Source organism: Hemitrygon akajei, chromosome 2, assembly GCF_048418815.1.
Source record: "Hemitrygon akajei chromosome 2, sHemAka1.3, whole genome shotgun sequence".
Lineage (NCBI taxonomy): Eukaryota > Metazoa > Chordata > Chondrichthyes > Myliobatiformes > Dasyatidae > Hemitrygon > Hemitrygon akajei.
In genome coordinates, this window is record NC_133125.1 from 178,188,391 (window position 1) to 178,202,576 (window position 14,186).

Sequence of the window (14,186 nt, forward strand, 5' to 3'; positions counted from 1 at the left end):
ATAACAAATACTATTTTTGCACATACCTTTTATTGCAATCCAGGAAATGAGGGCAATGAAGATAACAACAAGAGACAGAATGTCACAGGCAAACAGGAGCAAAAACAAGTATTTGGGCTGCCTCAGTGAACCTGTGGAGAATTGAAAACAAATGTTAGGACACAGGAAACCCTCCGTACACCACTGTAGGAGACTGGATAGGCCACAGATTGTTTAATCCTGAAGTGTAGGTGACAGACGGGTGACCTAGAGGTTTACAAGATCATGAGGGTCATTGAAAAGATGAATAGTCTCCCTCTTTTTCCAAGGTAGAGGAGCCTAAAACTAGAAGGGAGAGGTTTAAAGGGGGTCATAGAAGGAACTTTTTCTATGTGGAGAAGTGGGGGGGGGGTGGTATATGGAACTAGAGAAAGGGTTAGGTTCTGGTACAATTACAACATTAAGACAGATAAGTTAGGAAAGGAGGGATAAGGGCCAAATACAGACTGGGTAGAATGGGACAGGTTTCCCTGGAGTGAAGGATGGATGAACATACGGATGGATGAATATATGCGAGGGGCATTGATAAGATGTATTGTCACACTTTTTCTCAATTTTTATCATTATTTTCAACAGGGCTTTGGGAATGCAATGGAATTCCACCACCACAGTAAAGTTTTCAAGTTAGTCAGATTAATTTAACTGGGTAGCCATGGGTTTATAAGAGCAAGGATTTGATACCTACCTTTTTCCAATTCATTCCTCGAGCAATTCAGTGACAGAAAACCAATAAATGACACTGCAGAAAATACTATTCCGCATATTGACAGTCGGGCAATTGTTGCAGCCACATACTCCACCGGACAAATATCTGCCAACAGAAAAGTTCCATGTCGGAATAACAAAGGGATTCTCAGAGGAAGGATCAACCTCTTATTGTCACAACAAGCCATTCAAATGAAGTCCCTGTATTAGGTCAAACCAACATTGGACACGCTTTCTGATTTTTCTTAATAAATTCATTTTCAATATGGACATATCTAAAAAGAAGGCACACCAATGGCCATACTTCATTACGAGTTTGAGGATGTTTCATTTGTCACTGAAGATAAGGATTTTCTAGAACATAGAACATAGAATAGTACAGCACATTACAGGCCCTTCTGCCCACAATGTTGTGCTGATCCTCAAACCCTGCCTCCCATATAACCCCCCACCTTAAATTCCTCCATATACCTGTCTAGTAGTCTCTTAAACTTCACTAGTGTATCTGCCTCCACCACTGACTCAGGCAGTGCATTACACGCACCAACCACTCTCTGAGTGAAAAACCTTCCTCTAATATCCCCCTTGAACTTCCCTCCCCTTACCTTAAAGCCATGTCTTCTTGTACTGAGCAGTGGTGCCCTGGGGAAGAGGCGCTGGCTATCTACTCTATCTATTCTTCTTAATATCTTGTATACCTCTATCATGTCTCCTCTCATCCTCCTTCTCTCCAAAGAGAAAAGCTCTAGCTCCCTTAATCTCTGATCATAATCCATACTCTCTAAACCAGGCAGCATCCTGGTAAATCTCCTCTGTACCCTCTCCAATGCTTCTACATCCTTCCTATAGTGAGGCGACCAGAACTGGACACAGTACTCCAAGTGTGGCCTAACCAGAGTTTTATAGAGCTGCATCATTACATCACGTCTCTTAAACACTATCCCTCGTTTTATGAAAGCTAACACCCCATAAGCTTTCTTAACTACCCTATCTACCTGTGAGGCAACTTTCAGGGATCTGTGGACATGTACCCCCCAATCCTTCTGCTCCTCCACACTACCAAGTATCCTGCCATTTACTTTGTCTCTGCCTTGGAGTTTGTCCTTCCAAAGTGTACCACCTCACACTTCTCCGGGTTGAACTCCATCTGCCACTTCTCAGCCCACTTCTGCATCCTATCAATGTCTCTCTGCAATCTTCGACAATCCTCTACACTATCTACAACACCACCAACCTTTGTGTCGTCTGCAAACTTGCCAACCTACCCTTCTACCCCCACGTCCAGGTTGTTAATAAAAATCACGGAAAGTAGAGGTCCCAGAACAGATCTTTGTCGGACACCACTAGTCACAACCCTCCAATCTGAATGTACTCCCTCCACCACGACCCTCTGCCTTCTGCAGGCAAGCCAATTCTGAATCCACCTGGCCAAACTTCCCTGGATCCCATGCATTCTGACTTTCTTAATAAGCCTACCGTTTGGAACCTTGTCAAATACCTTATTAAAATCCATGTAGATCACATCCACTGCACTACCCTCATCTATATGCCTGGTCACCTCCTCAAAGAATTCTATCAGGCTTGTTAGACATGATCTGCCCTTCACAAAGCCATGCTGACTGTCCCTAATCAGACCATGATTCTCTAAATGCCCATAGATCCTATCTCTAAGAATCTTTTCCAACAGCTTTCCCACCACAGACGAAAGGCTCACTGGTCTATAATTATCCAGACTATCTCTACTACCTTTTTTGAACAAGGGGACAACATTCGCCTCCCTCCAATCCTCTGGTACCATTCCTATGAACAACAAGGACATAAAGATTTTAGCCAGAGGCTCAGCAATCTCTTCCCTTGCCTCATGGAGTAGCCTGGGGAATATTCTGTCAGGCCTTGTGGACTTATCTGTCCTAATGTATTTTAACAACTCCAACACCTCCTCTCCCTTAATATCAACACGCTCCAGAACATCGACCTCACTCATATTGTCCTCTCCGTCATTAAGTTCCCTCTCAGTGGCAAATACCGAAGAGAAGTATTCATTGAGGACCTCGCTCACTTCCACAGCCTCCAGGCACATCTTCACACTTTTATCTCTAATTGGTCCTACCTTCACTCCTGTCATCCTTTTGTTCTTCACATAATTGAAGAATGCCATGCAGTTTTCCTTTACCCTACTCGCCAAGGCCTTCTCATGCCCCCTTCTTGCTCTTCTCAGCCCCTTCTTAAGCTCCTTTCTTGATACCCTATATTCCTCAATAGACCCACCTGATCCTTGCTTCCTAAACCTCATGTATGCTGCCTTCTTTCACCTGACTAGATTTTCCACTTCACTTGTCACCCATGGTTCCTTCACCCTACCATTCTTTATTTTCCTCACCGGGACAAATTTATCCCTAACATCCTACAAGAGATTCTTAAACATCGACCACAAGTCCATAGTACGTTTCCCTGCAAAAACATCATCCCAATTCACACCCGCAAGTTCTAGCCTTATACCCTCATAATTTGCCCTTCCCCAATTAAAAACGTTCCTGTCCTCTCTGATTCTATCCTTTTCCATGAAAAAGCTGAAGGCCAGGGAGCTGTGATCACTGTCCCCCAGATGCTCACCCACTGACAGATCTGTGACCTGACCTGGTTTGTTACCTAATACTAGATCTAGTATGGCATTCCCCCTAGTCGGCCTGTCAACATACTGTTTACAGCTGTATGGTGGAGAGCATTCTGACAACGATTGCATCACTGTCCGGTATGGAGGTTTAAACACACAAGATCAAAAGAGGCTGCAGAAGATTGTACATTCAGCCAGCTCTATCATGGGCAGATCCCTTCCCACCATCAAGAACATCTTCAATAGGCATTGCCTGAAGAAGACAACATTCATCATTATGGACCCTCACCACTGGGACATGCCCTCTTTCCATTACTACCTTCAGAGAGGAGGAACAAGACCCTGATGATTCCCACTCATAGTTTTAAGTACAATGTCTTCCTTTCTGTTGTCAGATTTTTGAACGATCCATGACACCTTGAACACTCCTCATTAGACAGTTGGAACATTGTGCTCAGTTCTGGTCACCTCATCATTGGAAGGATGTGGAAGATTTAGAGAGAGGGTGCAGAGGAGATTGACCAGGATACTGCCTGGATTAGAGAGCATGTCTTGTGAGGATAGGGTGAGTGAGCTAGGACTTTTCTCTTTGCAGTGAAGGAAGATGAGCTGTGTACAAGATAACCGGCATAGACCACCTCGCAGGGCAGACCAATATGACAGGACATTACTTTAATGTGACTAGAGGACAGTGTTGGGGGAATCCAGAGGTGAGCTTTTTAATGGAGTGTTAAGTGCATGGAACGTACCACCAGGAGTGGCGGCAGAGGTGGATACATTAGCGAGATAAAGAAATTCTTAGGTAGGCACATGGATGGTAAAGAAATGGAGGGCTATGTAGGAGGAAATGGTTAGATTGGTTTTAGAGTAGGTTAAAATGTCAGCAGAACATTGTGGGCTGAAGGGCCTGTACTGCTCTATGCTTTATTCCTCTTGTGCACATTTATTCATTTTACTTGTACTGTAACTTCTAGTAATTTTTTTACTCCTTGCACTATAGTGTAACAGCCCTGTGACTAAGTCAGCTGGGTGAAATCAGATGGTTGATGCGACATGGACATCAAGAGCAGAATAGGGACGGCAAAAGACAACTCTACGAGAATGAAGAGTATACTGACCAACACTAGACTAGGCATGGCAACCCACATCAGAGTACTGAAATGTTACATTTATCCAGTTATATTATATGGCTCAGAATGTTGGACAATATCTAGTAACATGAGGAAATGAATTGAAGCAGCAGATATGTGGTTTTTGAGGAGGATGCAAAGAATATTATGGACAAAACAAATATCTAACAAGGATGTCATGAACAGAGCAAACACAAAAAGAACAATAATGTACGAGATAAGATAATACTTTATTGTCACCAAACAATTGATACTAGAGCGTACAATCATCACAGTGATATTTGTTTCTGCGCTTCAAGCTCCCTGAAGTACAAATCAAAGTAAATAAAATAAAAATTTAAATTATAAATCATAATTAGAAAATAGAAAAGGGAAAGTACAGTAGTGAAAATCAGGTCCAGATATTTGGAAGGTACGGCCCAGATTCGGGTCAGGATCTGTTCAGCAGTCTTATCACAGTTGGAAAGAAGCTGTTCCCAAATCTGGCCGTACAAATCTTCATGCTCCTGAACCTTCTCCCGGAGGGAAGTGTGACAAAAAGTGTGTTGGCTGGGTGGGTCTTGTTCTTGATTGAGATCATGAAAAGGCAACGTAATTTCATTAGACATGTGATTAGGAAAGAGGAGTTAGAATGCATGGTAATTATGGGAAGGATTGAAGGGAAGAAAGCAAGAGGAAGGCAAAGACAAATGATGATGGAGACAGCAGCCAGAGAACTGGAAATGAATACCAATGAATTGATCCACTTGACCCGAAACAGGAGAGTGTGGGCCTTGGCTGTCAAAGCTCAAACTGGGCATCGCATCTGATGATGATGATGACAACAGTCAAGGCTTCGGCAACCTAATACAAAATATTCCCTCACTACCTCCAGCACTGAGGGACAGCTTCTATACATCGAGGAAATAGGAGACCAACACCTTTGTTTTCAGGGGGAATCGTTCTTCTTTTTCTCATTCTACCAACCTGCTGATGACTTATATTTAATGATTTTTAATTAACTTTTACACTTTCTGCTTCACTACGGATTTGCACAGACTATGTTCAGAAGCTCAGCACCAGCAGCTGATGATGAACTGTACCCTCATGATGTCAAGCTTACCGTGAATAGTTAGCAGGTAGTTTGCCTGGACAGAAATGACGGGGTTGGTGACAACACAGGTGTAAGTTCCTAGGTCACTTCTGGAAGCGCTCGGGATAACAAGGCTTTTGTTACCGTCCAGCAACTGATCCTGGGAAACCTCCCTTCCATCTTTCCGCCATTGGTAGCTCGGAGAATCTCCGTCAACAGTACAGCTGAGCTGGATGGTGGAATTCAGAGAGCTGCCGTTTTTCTGGATGGAAGGTTTGGACAGTTCATCTAAAGGAGAAACTACTGATTAATGAGATGCAATGTCAGCAGCAAGCTCTCACCGTCACAAAGAGACCAGTTCACGAGAAACCAATGACCAGCAGGTCAGGCAGCTGCCATGGAAGGAGAGATGTCTCAGATCGAACATAAAATCAACCCAAAAGTTGTCTTCATATTTCTATGCTGAAGCTGCTTGGCCTGCTGAGTATTTCCAGCATTTTCATATTATTTAATCATTTGATCCACTAACCAAATATTAATCTATATTTGTAGCAGTCTGTTATCGGTAATCACTGCATTAATCTGGTGTTACATCTGTTATAAAATCAATCTCTGTTTAAAATGGACAGTCTACCTCTTAAAAGATATTAGGTATGTTCTTAACTAAACTCTATTGAATTCATCCCTTTGTCAAAACTTGCACTTCTGGCATCAAAGAACATAGCAGTGTTTGATTTTAATGAGCTTATTTTTAATATTGCTTGTTTAGTGATTACGGAGTGATTTATTGTCAACTGTACACTAACAAGAGTGGGAACAGTGACCATGTGATATGTCACCTTCGTACATTGTGTGAAAGCATATTAATTCCCTACAGGAACAGGCAGATGAAAGAGTCTTCAATGAAAAACCAAGGTTCCACAACATTATCAATCACCTGCCGAGTCACCAGATTTCCTGGTTTGTCGGCAATAATTCACCTGCTAATTTAATACTGGGACCAATGAAAACAGCTCTGCATCCAACACCATCATCCCCTGAAAACTTATCAAGTTCCTGAACCTGGGCCTTTGACCCTCCCTCTGCAACTGGATCCTTTACATGCTCATCGGGAACCGACAGTCAGTGCAGATGGTAAAACCTCATCTGCGTCTCGCTGACCATCAACTCAGCTGCGTGCTTCGCCCCACCCACTGCTCTATTCTCTCTACGCCAACAACGATGTGGCGAAGCACCGCTCTTAAACATTCACAGAATCATGAATGGTGATGAAGTGACGGAATGAACTGAGCTAAGTCGGCTGGTAGAGAGGTGTCATAACAGCAACCTTGTGCGCAATGTCAGTAAGACCAAAGAAATGAGTAGGGACAATTCTCTGGACTTGTTCCATCGCCAGTACAGCTCCCCCTACCACCAAGGACACCTACTGGAGGCAACATCACAGGAAGGAGACATAACTTTTTGTACCAGATTACCCAACACACTGGACCAGTTATAACAAGATAAGTAATGACTTCCGTTCCTTTCCCAGAATGCTTTTCAGTAGATTGGCTGTCCTTCTCTTACCCGCATACTCACAGAGGTTAAAGGTCAAAGGGTCGGGTAGAGGGGTTTGGGGTCTGTGGAAGAGAGAGGGGAGAGGAGAGGGTGGGGCAAGGGGGAGGGGTAAGATGGGAGAGTTTGGGAGTGGGGGAGAAGGGAGGGGTAGGGGCAGATGGGTTAGAGAGGTTGCAGAGAGAAGGGGGTAGAGAGGGGGAGATGGGAAGAGAGAGTGTGGGAAAGGGTGAGTGAGTGGGGGAGAGGGGTAAAGGGGGGCAGATGGCCTAGAGAGGTAGAGAGAAAGGGGTAGAGAGGGGGGAGAGACTGGGTATGGAGAGAGAAGGGGGTGGAGAGGGAGGGGGTAGAGAGGGAGGTGTACAGAGAGAGGGGAGGAGGGAGAGGGGATGAGAGAGAGGGAGGAGGATAGGTGAGGAGAAGATCAGGAGAGAAAGGGGTAGAGAGAGAGGGAAGGAGTGAGAGGGGTGAGAGAGAGGGTAGATAGAGAGAGGAGAGGACGGGAGGGGCGGGAGGGGGAGAGGTGGGAGGGTGTGGAGAGTGGCAAGGAGAGTGGGAGAGGGTGGGATTGGGGGTGAGAGGGGGAGAGAGGCTTTGGGTTCTGAGGTTTTATCTGTCATTTGTTCTTTGGTGTTCTCTTCTGCTTTTGTTGGTGTCTGTGAAGAGTAGGAATTTCAGATTGTATATTGTTTATATTCTCTGATATTAAATGGAACCTTTCAACCATACAGGAGGGAGATTGAGAATCTGGCTGAGTGATGTCAGCAACAACCTCTTACTCAATGCCAGCAAGTCCAAGGAACTGACTGTAGACTTCAGGAGAGGGAAACCAGAGTCCATGACCCAGTCCTCATCGGAGGATCAGAGGTGAGAGTGTTAGCAAATTTAAATCCTGGGTGTCATCATTTTGGAGCAATTATGAAGGAAACATGGCAGCAGCTGTGCTACCTCAGGATTTTGTGATGTCATGATGTCTAAAACTTTAACAAACTTCTCTCGATGTGCAATGGAGAGTATATTGACTGGCTTCATCACAGCCTGGTATGGAAACACCAATGACCTTGAACAAAATTCCTGCAAACATAATGGATATGACTATGACTAATCGAAGCAAGAGGCTGAGGGTGAAGGAGTAAAGGCATCTCAGACAGAAGTCATTTTTTTACTGCTCGGGGGAAAGAGGCTAGACTGTGCAGGCATGTGACGTAGAGCACCAAAGGTTTAAAAAAAGACCACCATATCCAGAGGGCAGCAGAGTGGGAGGGAGCAGAGTGGGACGGCTTTGGCTCAACAGGCTTCAGCGTGAACAGACAGAGGCGAGGGTGGGTTCCGGTAAGTTTTGTTTTGTTTGTTTAGAGTAGAGAGGATACCAGGCAGGATGTTGGAATGCTCCTCTTGCAGGATGTGGGAAGTCAGGGAGACCTCTGGTGTCCCTGACAACGACACCTGCAAGAAGTGCGTCCAGCTGCAGCTCCTAACAAACCGCGTTAGGGAACTGGAGCAGGAGCTGGATGACCTCCGGAACATTCGGGAGAATGAGCAGTTTATAGATTGTAGTTTCAGGGAGGTAGTTACGCCAAAGGAGCAACGCACAGGTAATTGGGTTACCGTCAGGTGAGGGAAGGGGAAAGGGCAGGCAGACCAGGGCTCCCCTGTGGCCATTCCCCTCAACAACAGGTATATCGATTTGGATACTGTTGGTGGGGGTGGGGGGTGGCTTACCTGGGACAAGCTGCGGCAGCCGGATCTCTGGCACTGAGTCTGGTTCTGCAGTGCAGAAGGGAGGGGGGAAGAAGAGGAGAGTGGTAGTGATTGGGGACTCCATAGTTAAACGTACAGACAGGAGGTTCTGTGGTCATGACAGGGACTCCCAGATGGTTTGTTGCCTCCTGGGTGCCAGGGTCAGGGATGTCTCTGATCACGTGCACAGCATTCTGAAATGGGAGGGTGAACAGCCAGATGTCACGGTACACATCGGTACCAATGCTGTAGGAAGAAAGAGTGAGGAGGTCCTGAAGAGTGAGTATAGAGAGCTTGGTAGGAAGTTAAAAAGCAAGATCTCGAGGGTGGTAATCTCAGGATTGCTGCCTGTGCACGTGCCAGTGAGGGTAAGAATAGGATGCTCTGGAGGATGAACACGTGGCTGAGGAACTGGTGTAGGGGGCAGGGTTTCAGATTTCAGGATCATGGGACCTCCTCGGGGGCAGGTGGGACCTGTACAAGAGAGATGGGTTACACCTGAACTACCAGGGGACCAATGTACTTGCAGGGAGGTTTGTTAGTGCTATGGGGTGGGGGGGGGGGGTTTAAACTAGATTTTCAGGGGGATGGGAACCAGAGTGCCAGAGTAGATAGTGGAGTGGGGGTGAAAATAAATGATGTTAAAGTTTCATGCAAAGTCACAAATAGAAGGGTTGTGTGTGGTGGTAATAATCTTCTGAGGTGTGTCTATTTCAATGTGAGTATTGTGGAGAAGGCTGATGAGCTGAGGGTGTGGATTGACACGTGGAATTATGACATTGTAGCCATTAGTGAAACTTGGCTACAGGAGGGGCAGGACTGGCAGCTTAATATTCCGGGGTTCCGATGTTTCAGACGTGATAGAGGCAGAGGAATGAAGGGTGAGGGGTTGGGTGGCATTGCTAGTCAGGGAAAATGTTACAGCAGTGCTCAGGCAGGATAGATTACAGGGCTTGTCTACCGAGGCCATATGGGTGGAGCTGAGAAACAGGAAAGGTATGACCACATTAATGGGGTTGTATTATAGACCACCCAATAGTCAGTGAGAATTGGAGGAGCAAATCTGCAGAGAGATAACAGACAACTGCAGGAAACATAAACTTGTGATAGTAGGGGATTTTAATTTTCCACATACTGATTGGGACTCCCATACTGTTAAAGGTCTAGACAGGTTAGAGTTTGTGAAATGTGTTCAGTAAAGTTTTCTAAATCAATATATAGAGGTACCACTAGGGAGGATGGAATATTAGATCTCCTATTAGGAAACGAGTTAGGACAGGTGACGGAAGTGTGTGTAGGGGAACACTTTGGTTCCAGTGATCATAACACGATTAGTTTCAACTTGATCATGGATAAAGATAGATCTGGTCCTCGGGTTGAGGTTCTAAACTGGAAAAAGGCTAATTTTGATGAAATGAGGAAGGATCTAAAAAGTGTGGATTGGGACAGGTTGTTCTCTGGCAAGGATGTCATTGGTAAGTGGAAGGCCTTCAAAGGAGAAATTTTGAGAGTGCAGAGTTTGTATGTTCCTTTCAGGATTAAAGGCAAAGTGAATAAGAATAAGGAACCTTGGTTCTCTCGGGATATTGGAACTCTGATAAAGAAGAGAGAGATGTATGACATGTATAGGAAACAGGGAGCAAGTAAGGTGCTTGAGGAGTATAAAAAAATACAAAAAAAATACTTAAGAAAGAAATCAGGAGGGCTAAAAGACATGAGGTTGCTTTGGTTGTCAAGGTGAAGGATAACCCAAAGAGCTTCTATAGGTATATTAAGAGCAAAAGGATAGTAAGGGATAAAATTGGTCCTCTTGAAGATCAGAGTGGTCGGCTACGTATGGAACCAAAGGAAATGGGGGAGATCTTAAATGGGATTTTTGCATCTGTATTTACTAAGGAAACTGGCATGGAGTCAATGGAAATAAGGCAAACAAGTAGTGAGGTCATGGAACCTATACAGATTGAAGAGAAGGAGGTGCTTGCTGTCTTGAGGCAAATCAGAGTAGATAAATCCCCAGGACCTGACAGGGTATTCCCTCAGACCTTGAAGGAGACTAGTGTTGAAATTGCAGGGGTCCTGTCAGATATATTTAAAATGTCGGTATCTATGGGTGAGGTGCTGGAGGATTGGAGGATAGGTCATGTTGTTCCGTTGTTTAAAAAAAAGCTCTAAAAGTAATCCGGGAAATTACAGGCCAGTAAGTTTGATGTCAGTAGTAGGTAAGTTATTGGAAGGAGTACTCAGAGATAGAATCTACGAGTATTTGGATAGACAGGGACTTAATAGGGAGAGTCAACATGGCTTTGTGCGTGGTAGGTCATGTTTAACAAATCTATTAGCTTTTTGAGGAGGTTACAAGGAAAGTGGATGAAGGGAAGGCAGTGGATGTTGTCTACATGGACTTCAGTAAGGCCTTTGACAAGGTCCTGCATGGGAGGTTAGTTAGGAAGATTCAGTCGCTAGGTATACATGGAGAGGTTGTAAATTGGATTAGACATTGGCTCAATGGAAGAAGCCAGAGAGTGGTAGTGGAGGATTGCTACTCTGAGTGGAGGCCTGTGACAAGTGGTGTGCCACAGGTATCAGTGCTGGGTCCATTGTTATTTGTCATCTATATCAATGATCTGGATGATAATGTGGTGAATTGGATCAGCAAATTTGTTGACGGTACAAAGATTGGAGGTGTAGTGGACAGTGAGGAAGGTTTTCAAAGCTTGCAGAGGGATCTGGACCAGCTGGAAAAATGGGCTGAAAAATGGCAGATGGAGTTTAATGCAGACAAGTGTGAGGTATTGCACTTTGGTAGAACATATAAGGCCAGTAGCAACAGCACTTCCCGCCGGCCGCATGTGGCAGCCAGTAACCCGAGGCCAACCAGTGATCCCTGGCGCAAGGGTGTCACTGCGTTTAGGTGACTGATGACCTCGCGTGGGTATTGACTTAGCGTGCATAATGACCTCGCGTGTGTTCAACAGTGGGAGTGACAGGGAATGAGGAAAGGTGCAGCTGACTCATATCGTTTCATACTGCCAAATCATATCATTTCCTGGCGGCCCGGTAGCACGTGATTTGCGGCCCGGTGGTTGGGGACCACTGGTGTAGTGGACAGTGAGGAAGGTTTTCAAAGCTTGCAGAGGGATTTGGACCAGCTGGAAAATGGGCTGAAAAATGGCAGATGGAGTTAAATACAAACAAATGTGAGTTATTGTACTTTGGAAGGGCAAACCAAGGTAGAACATACAAGGTAAATGGTAGGGCACTGAGGAGTGCAGTAGAACAGAGGGATCTGGGAATACAGACACAAAATTCCCTAAAAGTGGTGTCACAGGTAGATAGGGTAGTAAAGAGAGCTTTTGGTACATTGGCCTTTATAAATCAAAGTATTGAGTATAAGAGTTGGAATGTTATGGTGAGGTTGTATAAGGCATTGGTGAGATTGAATTTGGAGTATTGTGTGCAGTTATGGTCACCGAATCTCATAGTTAGACTGATCCCATTAAAGAATTATCACCAACAGCAAAACAGAAGTGGTTTATTTAATCAGCAATGGTCATAAAGAGGCATCAGGTAACATGTTTAAAATACAAATGTACACATGTACATACAGCATAGGATTAAAATATCCCAAAAATCACCCTCCAATACAACATTCAAACTCATAGAGTTTTATTTCAGTTTCACTGCTCACTGTACAGAAGTGGGAGGGACTTTGTGAGGAAATGCTGTACCTGGTATTGGTACTGGGGAAAATCACAATCTTTATGGGATTTCTGATGACAGTATCAGTGTAACAGCCAGAGCAGTTTTAATACTTGTACAAAATGGAAAGGATTTCTGGGCTTGGATTCACTGGTTTAGTCTGATACAACAACACAAAGGTGGGGTGGAGTCTACACACTGTCCTCAGTTTGACTGACAGCAGACAATCTGGGCAGGAAAATGACAAATTTGATGTAGATCCCACAATGATTGCAAATGGGATCAGTGGAGATGGGCAACAAGGTCAGCATGGACTTAGTGGGCCGAAGGGCCTGTTTCTGTGCTGTGTGACTCTGTGACCCTTCGCAGGATGGCCCAGGAGTAATAGTTGGATGTTTGTAGATTGATGAAGAAAATGCTCATCACTGATGTGTCACTCCGAGTTGGATGATGCCGTCCTCATTATTATACTCAGGGTTAACGATCCGTGTATGAATGGGGATTATTGTCCTGAAACTGTAGCCGGGTGATCTCATTGCACAGATTCCAGTAAACAGGTGAACAGAGGAACTCCAGTTCCAACTGACTCCTGCGAGGGTACAAAGGGTAACTCCTGTAACACCGACGTGGTGGAAGAGCAATGCCATGGCCGAGAGTGAAAATGGTGACATCGGGATGTTCAGTTTGATCTCTCTCAGCTGCCAGCACTTCACCTCTCTGCTACGACAGGGGAAGTCAGCCTCGATGGCACTAACAAATACAAGCAATAGGAAGTGCTGCTGCTTCACAAACAGATTGGAAATGATGGGAAAGGAGAGGGACTCAGAGAGACCTTGTCATTCTGGTGGGGAACATTAACCACAAGAGGTGCTTGTTGTACAAGGGGGCCTTGGTGACCCTCCAGGGCTCCAGCCAGGCAGCAGCAAGGAGTAAAGTGTGAGATGTGGTAGAGATCAGCAATGAATGATCCCGAGGCGAGGAATCTGAGAGGCAGTGACCTTGTCACAAAACAACAAATTTCATCTCATAACACAGTGACAATAAACCTGATTGTGATTGTCTTCATCAGGCAAAGCAGTTCAGCTGTGTGTGGGAGCCTGCATTTGATGTCCCAGATTGCAGTCAGGACTGTCTTCTGAAGCACATGTTATGTAGTTATTGCTCCTTCCAGAGATCTAAATCAGAGACAAACCCATAAGGTCTTGTGGACCGAGCCCCTCTGGGCTCCTCTTTCATGGTTCCTTAAAATGATTCCGGTGCCAATGAGAATTTTGCCAGATTATCAAGGATTGAATTTCTCACCGGAAGCTGAGAGCTGAAATGAGTGCAGTTTTATTCTCACTCAGGGTGAGACAAGTTACAGCTGCAGAGCACCATGTTCCCACTGTTGGAGGGAAGGATTTTCCAGGCTCCAGTCTACAGCAGGGACACAGAACCTGCCCTCACAGTCACCTCTGGAACTGAAGGCTGCCGTGTCCCTTCTAACTGACCGGATGATTTTCAGGTTCAGCTTCGTGACCTGGGCTGAGAGTTTGTAATTCCTGCTCTTCTCCATGATCCTAAAATGGACAGAAAGTGGTGTTATAAATACTGCAGGAAGATTCCAGTGAGTTTATACATGTGTGAATTGAGA

General features: G+C 45.0%; 1 protein-coding gene across 1 annotated transcript in view; it reads right to left on the reverse strand.

Annotated features, from left to right (window-relative positions):
* Positions 1-12,387: 12,387 nt before the first annotated feature.
* LOC140721468 (uncharacterized) overlaps positions 12,388-14,186 on the reverse strand; it is an 88,169-nt gene continuing 86,370 nt past the window's right edge. Inside the window, exon 16 of the mRNA XM_073036294.1 lies at positions 12,388-14,112. Coding sequence (XP_072892395.1) covers positions 14,035-14,112 — 78 coding nt within the window. The 3' untranslated portion in view covers positions 12,388-14,034. The remainder of the gene's footprint in view (positions 14,113-14,186) is intronic.